This window comes from Henckelia pumila, chromosome 1 (assembly GCF_033568475.1).
Source record: "Henckelia pumila isolate YLH828 chromosome 1, ASM3356847v2, whole genome shotgun sequence".
NCBI classification, from domain to species: domain Eukaryota; kingdom Viridiplantae; phylum Streptophyta; class Magnoliopsida; order Lamiales; family Gesneriaceae; genus Henckelia; species Henckelia pumila.
In genome coordinates this window covers 175833100-175846629 of record NC_133120.1, presented here as the reverse complement: position 1 = coordinate 175846629, position 13530 = coordinate 175833100, and the positions used below count along the sequence as shown (strand labels likewise).

Sequence of the window (13530 nt, the reverse complement as noted above, 5' to 3'; positions counted from 1 at the left end):
AATCCAATCGACAGAATACAACCAACGCTACCACAAGTATATAAATACTGTTATAGAACCAAATCAAAGGTTCAGGGTAAATAAATCTCTACCCTCTACAACATCGCACTCCACAAATCTCAATCTTGCTGAGAGCCGCCTGGACCATCCAGCCTCAAACCTGCCCCGCCACAATGTATACAATACCCAAACACAGGGGTGTGAGCTAGAACGCTCAATACGAAGCAATGATATAAATACAAATATGCGCACACAGATGATTTAAAACTCAAGTGAAAATACTTGCTCATGGCGTCGGGAATATACAGTACCGGCTAGAGAGCTACTCTGCGGCGTACTCGTATATTCCATATCAGGGCTGAGCCAACCCCATCCTGACCCGAATCCAAAATAGGATACAAGTCCCATATGGAAACTGTCATACCTGACTCGAGTCCAAAATAAGATCATCGTTCCCTATGGAGACTGTCAATGACTCGCATCTCTCCGGATGCAGTCACACGTAAAATCATGTATGTGCTAAGACGGTAAAACATGCTAAAACATGATAAAACATATAGCACATACTCATGCAACATACAAGCAAATATATCATGCCGGCTATCTCGGTCAGTACTTATGTACCTCTAACACTGCTGGCCAAACCTAGCTCCACTGACCTAGACTTCAAGCCTACAAGTCCAATCTACTGCTACTACAATGCAAATATCCATGCATCAACAATAAATCTCAAAAAGCCTTAATTAAGCTATTGCATACTCCTAAATATTTTTAGGATGACAAAGCTATACCTGCGTCCGTCGTTAGCCCTTTGCTGTCGATAGCCTCAAAACTAGGCCGTAGCTCCGCGACGACGTCTAGATCACTAAGCCACTCCTGGATTCCCCGTAGGATGCCTAGATCTCCCTAGATCTGAGTTAAAAGGCTTAGGATTCAGAGAGAAGAGAGGGAATTGGTGCGAGAAAATGAATTCTCGGATCCTCTATTTATAGACAACGTTCGGAACCTCCGATCCCAGTTCGGAACGTCCGATCACGATCGAAACTTCCGATCGCACCTTCGGAGCTTCCGATCGCTCAATATTACGTCAGCCATGATGTCACCTTGCTAACATAAGCGATGACATGTGCCCTGGCCCAGATCGGAGCTTCCGATCTCGCCGACGGAGCTTCCGATCTCGATCGAAGCCTCCGATCCTGGCACGGAGCTTCCGATCCACTTCGGATCGTCCGAACTCCTATTCAGATCGTCCGATCCTGCTGAACCAATTCAACTAATTCGAGTACTCTGAATCCATTTCTGAAGTCCGTTATCCCAACAGGAACTTACTTAATCATGTTTTACTTAATCTAAACATGATCACGTGATTAATTACTCATTAATCACTAATTTAGAAATGCGGGTTACTACAAAAGAGCAACCCAAGACTAATCGTTTAGCTAAAGCAGAATGACCATTCGGGGCAGAAACAAAAACCACTACCTCTAGAGACACATAAATCAATCTATGACGCTTAACAAACCGTGTATAAATGAAAGAATGCGATGCACCGATATCAATGAGAAAAAATGCAGGAATACTGCATAGAAAAAATGTACATGCAATAACATTATCTTTCTCCTGCTGAATCTGATCTTGACTCAGTGCAAACACCTGCCCGGAAACACAAGGCCTCTGATTGGTGCTCCAAATAGACTGTCCCTGAGACCTCTGCGGAATAGAAGGCTGATAAACAGAACCAGAAGGTGATCCTCTAGCATCCTGTGGGCAATCTCTCTTCATGTGGCCAACCTCGCCACAATGGAAACAAGCTCCTGTCCTACGACACTTCTCAATCGGATGACGGCCTCCACAAGTCGGACACTGACCCTGGCTTTTCTTCTTCCCAAAATTGTGAACACCATCGGAACCAAAAAAAAAAAAAAGAAGACACAAACTGCTTCTTGAAATATTGAGTCCTCAGACTCAAAGAACTAGCTGGTCTAGATGAGAGAAAAGACCGGTTACGCTGAAGACTGTCCTCCGCCTGATTACATCGGCTAACCAAACCCTCGTAAATCATGTCGTCATCAACAGCAACACAGTCATGGATCTCCGGATTAAGACCTTGAAGGAAAAGATCGTACTTCTCCATAGAGCTGGCAGCAATATGCGGACAATATGGAAATAGCTCAAATAAATTTTGCTGATACTCGTTGATGGTCATCGTGCCCTGCTTCAGACTCAGCAGCTCACTAGCCTTCGACTATCGAAGTACGGGAGGAAAATACATCTAATGGAAGGCTGCGCGAAACTTTGCACAAGTAGTTGCGCCTCGCTCGGCCACGAAAGGTGCAGACATGGACTTTCACCACTTTCGAGCACGCCCCTCCACTAAAAAAGTGACAGTCTCCATATTTTTCTCCTCTGTGCACTGAAACTCTCGGAAGCAGTTCTACATGGGTTCTAACCAATTCTGAGACTTCTCTGGGGACTCGCCTCCATCCAAAGGTTTAGGATCCATTTGTATGAACCTATGCATACTAAAACGGCGAAGATCATCACAATGATGACGATGGCCTCAACGACTTTCATGGTCGTCCTCGTCACCCCAACGTCCACCCCAGATACCGTGACTCTCATCGTAATCTTCCATCTTAAAAAAAGGAAACAATGATTATCCCAAAAACTTATTTACTAGATCCCAAATTCAATGCATGCTTTGATATTAATAAATGTAGTGACCCAGACAGGAATCAGCTAATAACAGAGTTTTAAGCATACAATTAAGTCTTAAAACACAATTAATAAAATTCAGCGGAAGCTTAAACCTTAAATACAAAATCACCGGCAGAACAACCGGGCTAAAATTGAATAATGTTATACAACCCCATCGAATGGAAAACACTAAAATCCCTAACTAACAACCTGATACGTGAACAGGCAAAACCACGGAACCACTGCAGCTCAACGACCGCTACCTCTGGGTTCGTCCAACCTAAGTCATGTCCCATAGAATAGGGTTTCCAACACAAAACACTATGGCCGGGAGCATAAAACACTCAGTACAGAAGTACGAATATACTTATATCATGCATGCACATGCAATATGACGGGTACTGGAGAACCTATCCAGAATACTGCTCAGTCAAGGCGCCATGGTTTGTAGCATGCTGAGACTTCGCATAAGGAGATGGCTCTAATAACATAAAACTGTTGATATATCCGGACCAAAAATCTATGGTATCCATACACTATAAATACGGGGCTGAGCAACCCCTACTACGGCTATGCAATCAAGTCATAAAACTCAACATGTTCATGCATGCAGCATAATATCAATGCATATACAAATGTCACAGAAAACATGCAAACATAATACATGTATATTCAATATGGTATCTCGGATAATACGTCCGTACCTCTATCTAGACAACTCAAGCACCCTAGCAACCTAGCAGTCTAGGTACTAAAAGTCCAAGCCTATAAGCAATAATTACCATATCACTTATAATACTCTAAAAGTCTTAACTATGCTATTACATAATCCCTAATCTCTATAGGGATCCAAAATTATACCTGCGTATGTCGTCAGTCCGCTGATGGCGAATGCCTCAAAACTCAGGCACTGCTCTGCCACTCCCCGCCCTCCAGTAGGATGCCTAGAAAACCTAAAGGCCCAAAAGACTAGCTAGAATGGAGAGATGAAGGAAAATAGTGCACTTGAAAATGAGTTTAGGCACCCCTGTATATAAACAGCGATCGGAACCTTCGATCGCACAATCGGAGCTTCCGATCCATGCTTCTAAACTCCTCCGCCAACCACGTGCCTTTTTTCTAGAAGATCGGATATTTTGATCCCACTTCGGAGCTTCGGATCCCATTTACATCTCTACTTACATAATATTTCGGACAACTGGAATTGGGATGTTCGGAGCTTTTGAACCCAAACTATGGCTTCGATCTGTTCGGAGCTTCCGAATGCTGTTTGGAGGTTCTGATCTACTTGAAGCTCAAAGATCTTACCGGATCATTTTGATCGTACTGAATCTATTTTTCAACTCCTTAGTATCATTGGGAGACTACTTAATCATGTTTTAGCTAATTAACCATAATTAGGTGATTAATTAATTTAATCTGGAGACGGGTTACTACAATAGCTATTAAGATCAGTTCAAGTTAATCAAAACCTCGCTCTGATACCACTTGTTAAGATCAAAATGTGTGTAGAGATGGAGGGTGGGGGGTGTGAACACACACTTCAAATTATTTTTGAAAAATTCGTTCTACAATTAAGCTGAGTTATCAGCTCGATTGATGAAATTTTGTTTAACAAAATTTGCTTGTGAGAACTGATCTGATCAGGCAGAAATAATCTCACTCACGAAATTGAACTGTATAGCCTAAGGCAGACTAAATGTAAATAGTGCAGTAAATAAAAGTAAGGAACATGAGATTTTTTTTATGGAAGTTCAAAGTTAAACTTCTACGTCACCTCTTCTTCTGTTTCCAAGAGTATTTCCACTAGAAGAATTTGTTTTATACAACGATTTGCACAAATCCGGTCCAATCAACCCTTGAAAAGAACTCTTAGTAACACTCTCAATTCAGATCACTTTCTGATTGTGTTACAATGAATGTAAGGATTTCAGCAATGCTACAAAAACTTGTCTGCTTGAACACTCTAATTGGTCTGGTGTAGCAGTTGTGACAACACTTTATATTTGATCTGGTACATGACTGCTTTGAGAGATTGATGATATTAGATTCTTGAATGTGTATTTACGTTGATTTGCATCATCGGTTATTTATATAATATTTTTCCAACGTTCAAAAATATATTCGGTGAGAATTTGATCCTCAAATGTCCGACAACTCTACAGAATTCGTCACGTGTCCTCGTACCCTTTCCAAAGATAGTGGAACAATTTGAATGTTGTCGAGTACGGAATTTAACGTCTTTATCCCAACAAATTGTTTAGGTTTTATCTCCAACAACTAAGACTGAGTGGAGGACGTTCAGATAACTTGGTCCGATCTGTCTTGTTAAGTGATCTGGTCTAATAATCTCTTAATCTGATCTGAAATATATTGGGGATTTTTTCTGTTCACAACATCAATTCTATCAACGTGCGTTACCACATGCAACACGTGTTTTCTATATATATATATATATATATATATATATATATATATATATATATTATTGTTATAAACCAAGAGAGATGCGCCGATGACGTGTAGCTAATCTAACACCCAGGTTCCAAATGTCGAACAAGATCTCTGGTTCGAGACCCAATTATAACAAAAATCCCCTCCTCCAATTCCAAAAAAAAAAAAAAAAAAGAAACCAAGAGAGATGCATAAAAACTTTTTTGGTATGTTAAGTGATTATATATTTTTTATCCTTAAACTACAAGTGAAAGACAACTTCCATATATATTTTTAAAGCCACAAAAGACTGCTCATATTTTTTTAAAGAGTTTTTAAATTAAAATGCATCTTAGATAATTTTGTAATTTCGAAAGAAAAAAAGTTCTTTCAACTAAAATGCATCTAAGATATTTGATGGGCATGTTTGTGTTGCATATTTTATTATCATTTTATTATCATTTGTTCGTGCATTCATTTGTTTTAATTAAGTTTTTGTTTGTTTTTCTTACATCGTGTCTACATTACACACTCCCGTGTTTATTGTATAGGACGTAGCGTTTTGTCGAGGAAAAGATGGAAAAGCTATTGCGCAAGAATGAATTACAGAGCAGCAATGATCAGAAAATCATATTTAATTTTATAGAAGTCCATATCCAATCTCCACCTTCCAGAATAAATTCAAGATGTTTTGAAGTGGCTGTCCAAATTTCAGCTCAATCCGACGGCTAGATCTCTGGATATAAATTTTACAAAATCGCTGCTCGCTGGAAAAAAAGTTGCGCGCTCGATCCGCATGTACTCGGCGCGCCTATTGAAAATTCGGGATAGTAAGTTGGGTGTTTTGTGCGTGCTCGATCGCACGTACTCGGTGTGCTCGAGCGCACCGACTTTTCCGAGAAATCTGTTTTAATTAGGAAACTTTCTTGGGAAGGACTCTAGTCTTTAAATACATCATATAACTCGAAAATTACTATATTTTGATGACTTATGAAGATCTTTAGACGGCTACATACAGAGAATTCATCTGGCGGCTAAGTTTTATCTTTCTTGTTCTTAGATTTTAATTCTTCTTGTTTTTATTCTTGGTTGAGGAAGACGAACCCTTGAATTTATTTATCTTGTGAGATTCAGATTTTCATTGTTTGATTTTTATCGAGTATCAAGAGTTGTTCTGGTTTATTTCATGCTTGTGTGTTTGATTATTAGATTGATCACCTGATAATTCTTTCGTACAATCTACCTCTAAATTAGAATTCAAATCCGTAATTGTTTGAATCATCTGATTTGTGAAGCCACTATGATTAATATTTTCTGCTGTTGAATTTGTTAAATCGTAGGAACAACAATTGACTAGACTAAATACAACCGCTGGTGTTTGTGTTGTCTAGCTTTATTAGTCTTACTCATTTGAATGCTACCGTGAGTTTAAATCTAGATTGCTGTTATCGGGTTAATTTATTGGTAAGGGTTAACTTAGAACACTGGTGTCTAGTTAACTAAAATTAAGGTGAAACAGGAATTAAATTTCCAATGATGAATATTCGATGTGAATTAATTATTTTTATGGAATCAATGATCGAGTGAATGATTTCAAGGGTGTAGTCGACCGATACCAAGTCTCGTCAATTTATTGATCTCTCTTATTTTAATTCTTGCATAGTAGATTTTAAAGTTCAAAATCCCCTTTTATTTATTTCCAGTATTTTTAAGAACACAAATAAATTTCACTTTCCTCGTGGGAACGATCCCTACTCTCTCTACTACATGTTTATTTAGTTAATTTCAGTTGGGTTAATTTGGGCGTGATACGACTAAGCGTTACCAAATTTTGGCGCCGTTACCGGGGTAAGGCGTTTAATTTATTTGTGTTTTTGTTTTTGTTTCTTTGTTTTTTATTATTCCTCCTAGTTCTTCTCTGGTTTGTTCGTGCGTGCAGGTGAATCTTCGAAAAAATAAGAATTTTCATACGACCCAGAGATAGAAAGAATTTTGCTTAGGCGAAGGGGGATTCTTGCGGTATAATACTTCGAGATGTCAAATCGACAAGTATTAGAAAGTTTTATCCAGCAACACGGAGAGCCATTCTACGCAGCATGGAAGAGATTCAAAGATTTGGAAGCCATCTTTTGGTATCATGATTTTTCTAACTATTCTCTCCTACATATTTTCTTAATGGTTTGGATGCAGTGACAAGAAAATGGGTAATTGATGGAGCTTTCACAGCCGGTATTTCAATATTTTGCCAAGATGATGATACCATGAGACACTTGTTGGATGATATGGCCGAGTTTGACTATTACTGGTATTCACACTCTCAATACCCGGATTTTACAGACCAACCATTTGAGCTTCAAAAGGAGGAGGGAAGTTGTTCGCAGTTGATCTTACATCCGCTAGAGGATATCATGAGAAAACTTGTGGCATCGACTGTGGAAACTGTAGAAGATCTGAAAAAGTCTATATGCGACCTTGTGGAGCACATAGAAAATATCAAGAGATCACTCGTCCATGAATACCGAGAACATGAAGTGAAGCAAGATACTCAAGCAGTGACCAACCCGATTTGGTTCGATGATGATGACTCAGAGAACCAGGATTGGGAGTGCGAATCAAATCATGCTGAATATTTAGAGGCGTTTGAGTCTTCCTTTCCATTAGTATCAGTTTCAAAATATTTTGGCTTCCGAGATCCCGCAGAGATGTTCTCTTCCTATGTTTACCAGCTATGGAGTGTTGTTGCGGTGACGAGCTTTAACTGTTTATATTTGGCCAAGCTTGAGGGCTTATGGAACCAACACTCATTTGTGGTGTCATATGACACTTATTTTGGGCATCAGCCGCTCTTTGAGCAGTGCTTCTGAGAGTCAAGCCGATGACTGAAAATCAAGCGCTGGCTGGGAGGCAACCCAGTGTCATTTTTTTCTTTATTTCATTTTTTGTTTTGTTTTTGTTTTGTTTTGTTTTGTGTTTTTTTTTCTTTGTTATCAGGAGCCTAGCCGCCCCATCTGCCGTCCAATTTTCAATATAAGTCTCCCATTATTCAGTCTGAGGCCAAAGAGGACGACAACGCCAACACTTGAACCAGGGGATTTCTGTTTTAATTTTGCATCTCGTTATCATTTTTTATTTTGTGTTTGTGTCGTTAGTACTAGAGCATTGAGGGCAATGCTTTAGTTAAGTGTGGGGGGAGTTCATTCGATGGTTTGTCATTTTGTTTGCATTCGTTTGTTGAGTATATGCATATAGTTCGTTTCGTATCATTTGTTAGTTTGTTAGTGTTTGTCGTGTTACATGAGTAGGATGATGATTGTTAGCCTATAATAATGGAAGTGAAAAAAAATTAAATTTTTGAAAAATTTTACTCTTGATTGGACATGAGAAACCATAGGTTGATTGTTGAATATTTTCAAGCACGCTTGTTTAACCGGTGAGGTGTAGTGATGTATTAAACTTTGTGGATGTCTGTTGGACCATTGCACGACAATAGGTGTTTGTGGAACTTGATGGTTCTTAAGTCTTGATGATCTTGTTGATTTAGCATTTACTCTCTTGGGTACTTTTTGAAAAAAAAAATAATAATCTTTTATTACATATTTATGAGCAATCGACTCCATCGGTGTTGCGAGCGAGATGTTTGAAATCCTATTCATCTTGTTTGTGGCTAAGTTTGCGGATAAAATGGGGTTAAGCCTTGAAAAAAATTAGTATGGCATCATTTCCATCCGGGCTTGGAAGGTGAATGAAATCCTATTCACTATTTCGTAGCTAAGTATGCGGGTAATTATTGGGACTGTCAAAAAAAGAAAATTTGGTGCGTAATTTTCTTAAGAGAGTTTGTGTTTTGTTGATGGATTGTTGGGAGAAGAGTTCTTGATTGTGGGACTTTGCATTGAATTGTTTTTAGGTCGGCGAACAGTCTTGAAGCTTTGTTCTTTTGAATTTGCATGTAACTGGGGTAACATGACATACACACATGTTCGCATTCGACTGAAGTTGTATCATTGATGATTGAGAGTAACTATGAACTTGTTTTTTATGAAAGTGATTTTCTCTGAGGCTATGATATGCGTGATTCGTCCTTGCTTATGTGTTTATTCTGTTTCATTTTGTTTTTGCATAACTTGCTCGAGGACGAGCAAGGATTAAGTGTGGGGGTATTTGATGGGCATGTTTGTGTTGCATATTTTATTATCATTTTATTGTTATTTGTGCGTGCATTCATTTGTTTTAATTAAGTTTTTGTTGGTTTTTCTTACATCATGTCTACATTACACGCTCCCGTTTTTATTTTATAGGACGTAGCGTTTTGTCGAGGAAAAGATGGAAAAGCTATTGCGCAAGAATGAATTACGGAGCAGCAATGATCAGAAAATCATATTTAATTTTATAGAAGTCCAAATCCAATATCCTCTGTCCAGAATAAAGATCCAGATGTTTTGAAGCAGCTTTCCAAATTTCAGCTCAATCCGACGGCTAGATCTCCGGATATAAATTTTACAAAATCGCTGCTTACTAGAAAAAAAGTTGCGCGCTCGATCCGCATGTACTCGGTGCGCCCTAGCGCGCCTATTGAAAATTCGGGACAGTAAGTTGGGTGTTTTGTGCATGCTCGATCGCACGTACTCGGTGTGCTCGAGCGCACTGACTTTTCCGAGAAATCTGTTTTAATTAGAAAACTTTCTTGGGAAGGACTCTAGTCTTTAAATACATCATATAACTCGAAAATTACTATATTTTGATGACTTCTGAAGATCTTTAGACGGCTACATACAGAGAATTCATCTGGCGGCTAAATTTTATCTTTCTTGTTCTTATATTTTAATTCTTCTTGTTTTTATTCTTGGTTGAGGAAGACGAACCCTTGAATTTATTTATCTTGTGAGATTCAGATTTTTATTGTTTGATTTTTATCGAGTATCAAGAGTTGTTCTGGTTTATTTCATGCTTGTGTGTTTGATTATTAGATTGATCACCTGATAATTTTTTCGTACAATCTACCGCTAAATTAGAATTCAAATCCGTAATTGTTTGAATCATCTGATTTGTGAAGCAACTATGATTAATATTTTCTGCTGTTGAATTTGTTATATCATAGGAACAACAATTGACTAGACTAAATAGAACCGCTGGTGTTTGTGTTGTCTAGCTTCATTAGTTTTACTCATTTGAATGCTACCGTGAGTTTAAATCTAGATTGCTGTTATCGGGTTAATTTATTGGTAAGAGTTAACTTAGAACGCTGGTGTCTAGTTAACTAAAATTAAGGTGAAACAGGAATTAAATTTCTAATGATAAATATTCGATGTGAATTAATTATTTTTAGGAAATCAATGATCGAGTTAATGATTTTAAGGGTGTAGTCGACCGATATCAAGTTTCGTCAATTTATTGATCTTTCTTATTTTAATTCTTGCATAGTAGATTTTAAAGTTCAAAATCCCCTTTTATTTATTTTCAGTATTTTTAAGAACACAAATAAATTTCACTTTTCTCGTGGAAACGATCCCTACTCTCGCTACTACATGTTTATTTAGTTAATTTGAGTTAGGTTAATTTGGGCGTGATACGACTAAGCGTTACCAATAATTTTGTAATTTCGAAAGAAACGTGTAATCGTATGTGTATATTTCATTATAAGTATAGTATAACTCATACTCACACATCGCTGTAGTGAGCGAAACGTAGGAAGTAATTTGTAATGGCAACGAAAATGAGCCAAGCAAACGATAAAGATATACTAAATTCTTTCCTGTATATCAATGTGATTCTGTCGCAAAGACAAAATACAAAGAATTGAAGGTATCAGATGACAAACAAGTAAAGCCAGGTCTAGAATATTAAATCGTATATATGTCAATTACATTTCCTCGACGCATACCCTACTGTCGATCAACTTCCACGGAAAGGGTTATCTGAAAGGTTTTTACAACACTAATAAGTGCAGGAGCCACCTCCAAACTATGCTTACACAGGTACTCTTTTTCCACGGTGACGATCAAAGAACTGCAAAGAACACAAAATTGCAAATAATGAATTACGACATTAGCAGGTCTATTTCATACCTAGTTTTAAACTCAAGACAGGTAAAAGGAGAAAGGCAGAGAAATGTTTCGAACCTTTGTTAATTTAGTTAAGATTAAGTCGAATGGCAGAATCATTCTTTCACAAGCAATTCACTCTTTTAAGTTTTAAATGGACTATATTATATCCATAGGTAGCATGATCATCACTAAATAAAGAAGTGATCAGGTTCTTTTTCCACTAGTCACATGGTTCACTTGAAAGATGTTTAATTCCTTGATGTAATTCAGCATTATTCCCAGGCTCCATCTTTAAGGGATATCGAATAGAAAGTCATAAATTAGCAGTTAAACCATATTGCTATCCGATGGCCGAATATTGTTTATTCAATAAATGAAAGAAAAATAACTACCGGACTTGATACAACAAATCAGATTTCGAAGATGATCTTCACAGTTCAATCAATACGTCACAGCTCAAAGTAACACGGACGAATTCCAGTGAAACTTGCAAAGTGCTCTATGTACGGAGACACACGAAACATCTAACACAACACCCACACTCCCTAGACAATGACTTAGGCCGGGGCCACAAACAACAATCACCGTTCCATCCAACCATAAAAAATGGTCAGAATCCATATATGTGATCCTTTATTGATCAGTAGCATTAAATCCATAATTATTTCTGCATTTCATCACAAAGATAAAATAATAACTATGATACCAACCATACCGATCTAACAAGAGGCTGCTGGAAAATCCAACCAATGATAGGAATCTTCTGCAGAAAAACAGCCAAAGTTGGCCAGAATCCACTGCAAATATATGATGAGTACCAAGTCAAGAAAGGGAATATGGAGAGTAACAATAGTTGAAACTATAATCATCTCGTATCTTGACAAGCAATGCACCTAAAGAGCACAACGAAACCATATGCCTCAAGAATCATCCCCAGTATAGCCCAACCAATTACAACAAGAACAAAGCCAGCACCAAATGAAACTGTTCCCTACATAAAACGTGATATGAGATGAGACAAAAATCCATATGAATAAACAGTCATCAACAATCTAAGGGAACCTTAAAATTTGAACGTTTCATGAAGAATTGCGCAGACGACTTGAGTCCAATGGTTAATGCCACCCCTGAGATGAAGAGAACCTGTTGCATTGAAAGAGACAGCCAATAGAAAATGAGACACGAAACAAATAATTGTGAAACACCTAGTCAACAATTATAATTTATAAACTTACATTTCCCATTGCCAGCAGTCCCTTGTCGAAGAAGAAAATGATCCCCAGAAATGAAAAAAACACTCCAAAACCAGTCAAACCGAGGCCAATTTCTGTTCCATCCAAACAAAGTAAGAAAAGAAGCAGAGCAAAAACCTTATTTTCATTCTAGCAAATCAAAAACACCACACGAACACCAGGAAATCAAAATTAGGAAAAACAACGGATTGAAGACCAAATGCCACTATTAATGCAACTAAGCAATGAACAATGTTCGTTTATAATTAAATTTTAGGCACCATCAGTTAACTTCTGAAACGTTATCGAAGATTTCAAGCAGTGGAAATATAATCCAAATAACAACTTGAATCTATAAACCAAATCCTCGTCGTCGCACATCATAGAAACAGGCACAATCAACCATTTCCCGTGACCACCAATAAATTCCGCAAAAATGCCTATAAAAGAACAAATAGTGGGGTATGAATATGAAATCAACTCACTTTTCCGGTCGTTCATCTCGAAGGACATCATCTTGGCCGATTCGGATTCGAGCACAGCACGCGCAGCTCAGAAATTATCTGCTATTTGAACGGTTTCAACAAGATCAATCCCCGCTATGAGTGAAACTCTAAAATCAACGAAAAATGGAGGAAATCATAGCATTAACTGTCGCGACGAAATCCAAAGCTCCCTTGTATTGTGAACACCAAATATCAAAACTGCTCGTATGATTCGACTCCCGTCCCTAAAATAAGAAAGAGCATGTGCGTGAAGATCCACCGACCTGAGTGTAAATAAAAAAAAATTAAATCCCACAAGTCTCACAACAATTAAATTGTGAGAAGTTTTTATGATAAGAAAATCATATGTTTGATATGTCTATTTGCCTTTTTACCCACGAGTAATTATCTATTTTATTAAATTTCAGTATGCGTCCATCATTTTTGTGTTTTTTTTTAGTTTTAATTCTTTCTTTTTATACCAATGTACACATAGTGTTATATCAGTACAATCATAAAGAATGATTAAAATTGTTAAAAATCGTAAGTTAAAAGAATAAAATTTGATGATATAAAAATATCAAAATCATTAAAGAAAACATATATTAAAAAAAATACAAATTTTCCTTACAATTTTTA

General features: G+C 37.5%; 1 protein-coding gene across 3 annotated transcripts; it reads right to left on the bottom strand.

Annotated features, from left to right (window-relative positions):
- Window positions 1–10844: 10844 nt before the first annotated feature.
- On the bottom strand, window positions 10845–13200 carry LOC140874845 (vesicle transport protein GOT1-like). 3 transcript variants are annotated; one of them, XM_073278286.1, is made up of 7 exons: window positions 13059–13191; window positions 12892–12969; window positions 12410–12501; window positions 12237–12317; window positions 12068–12165; window positions 11885–11971; window positions 10845–11136 (listed from the first exon to the last, which is right to left on the bottom strand). In XM_073278286.1, exons 2-7 carry the CDS (start codon window positions 12920–12922, stop codon window positions 11013–11015), a joined length of 513 nt encoding a protein of 170 aa, XP_073134387.1. In that variant the 5' UTR covers window positions 12923–12969; window positions 13059–13191; the 3' UTR covers window positions 10845–11012. The 3 variants fall into 3 exon arrangements, with proteins under 3 accessions (XP_073134387.1, XP_073134385.1, XP_073134388.1); XM_073278284.1 differs by having other exon boundaries at window positions 12892–13200; XM_073278287.1 differs by having other exon boundaries at window positions 11890–11971; window positions 12892–13200.
- Between the last annotated feature and the right edge of the window lie 330 nt (window positions 13201–13530).

What these genes read in the sequence shown, in the direction of transcription:
- LOC140874845 (XM_073278284.1), bottom strand. Translation starts at nt 12,922, where the DNA reads ATGATGTCCTTCGAGATGAACGACCGGAAAA. An exon ending in GACTGCTGGCAATGGGAAAT is followed by an intron (nt 12,318 to 12,409) that starts GTAAGTTTATAA and finishes TCAATGCAACAG; the next exon opens with GTTCTCTTCATCTCAGGGGT. An exon ending in GGTTTCGTTGTGCTCTTTAG is followed by an intron (nt 11,972 to 12,067) that starts GTGCATTGCTTG and finishes ATATATTTGCAG; the next exon opens with TGGATTCTGGCCAACTTTGG.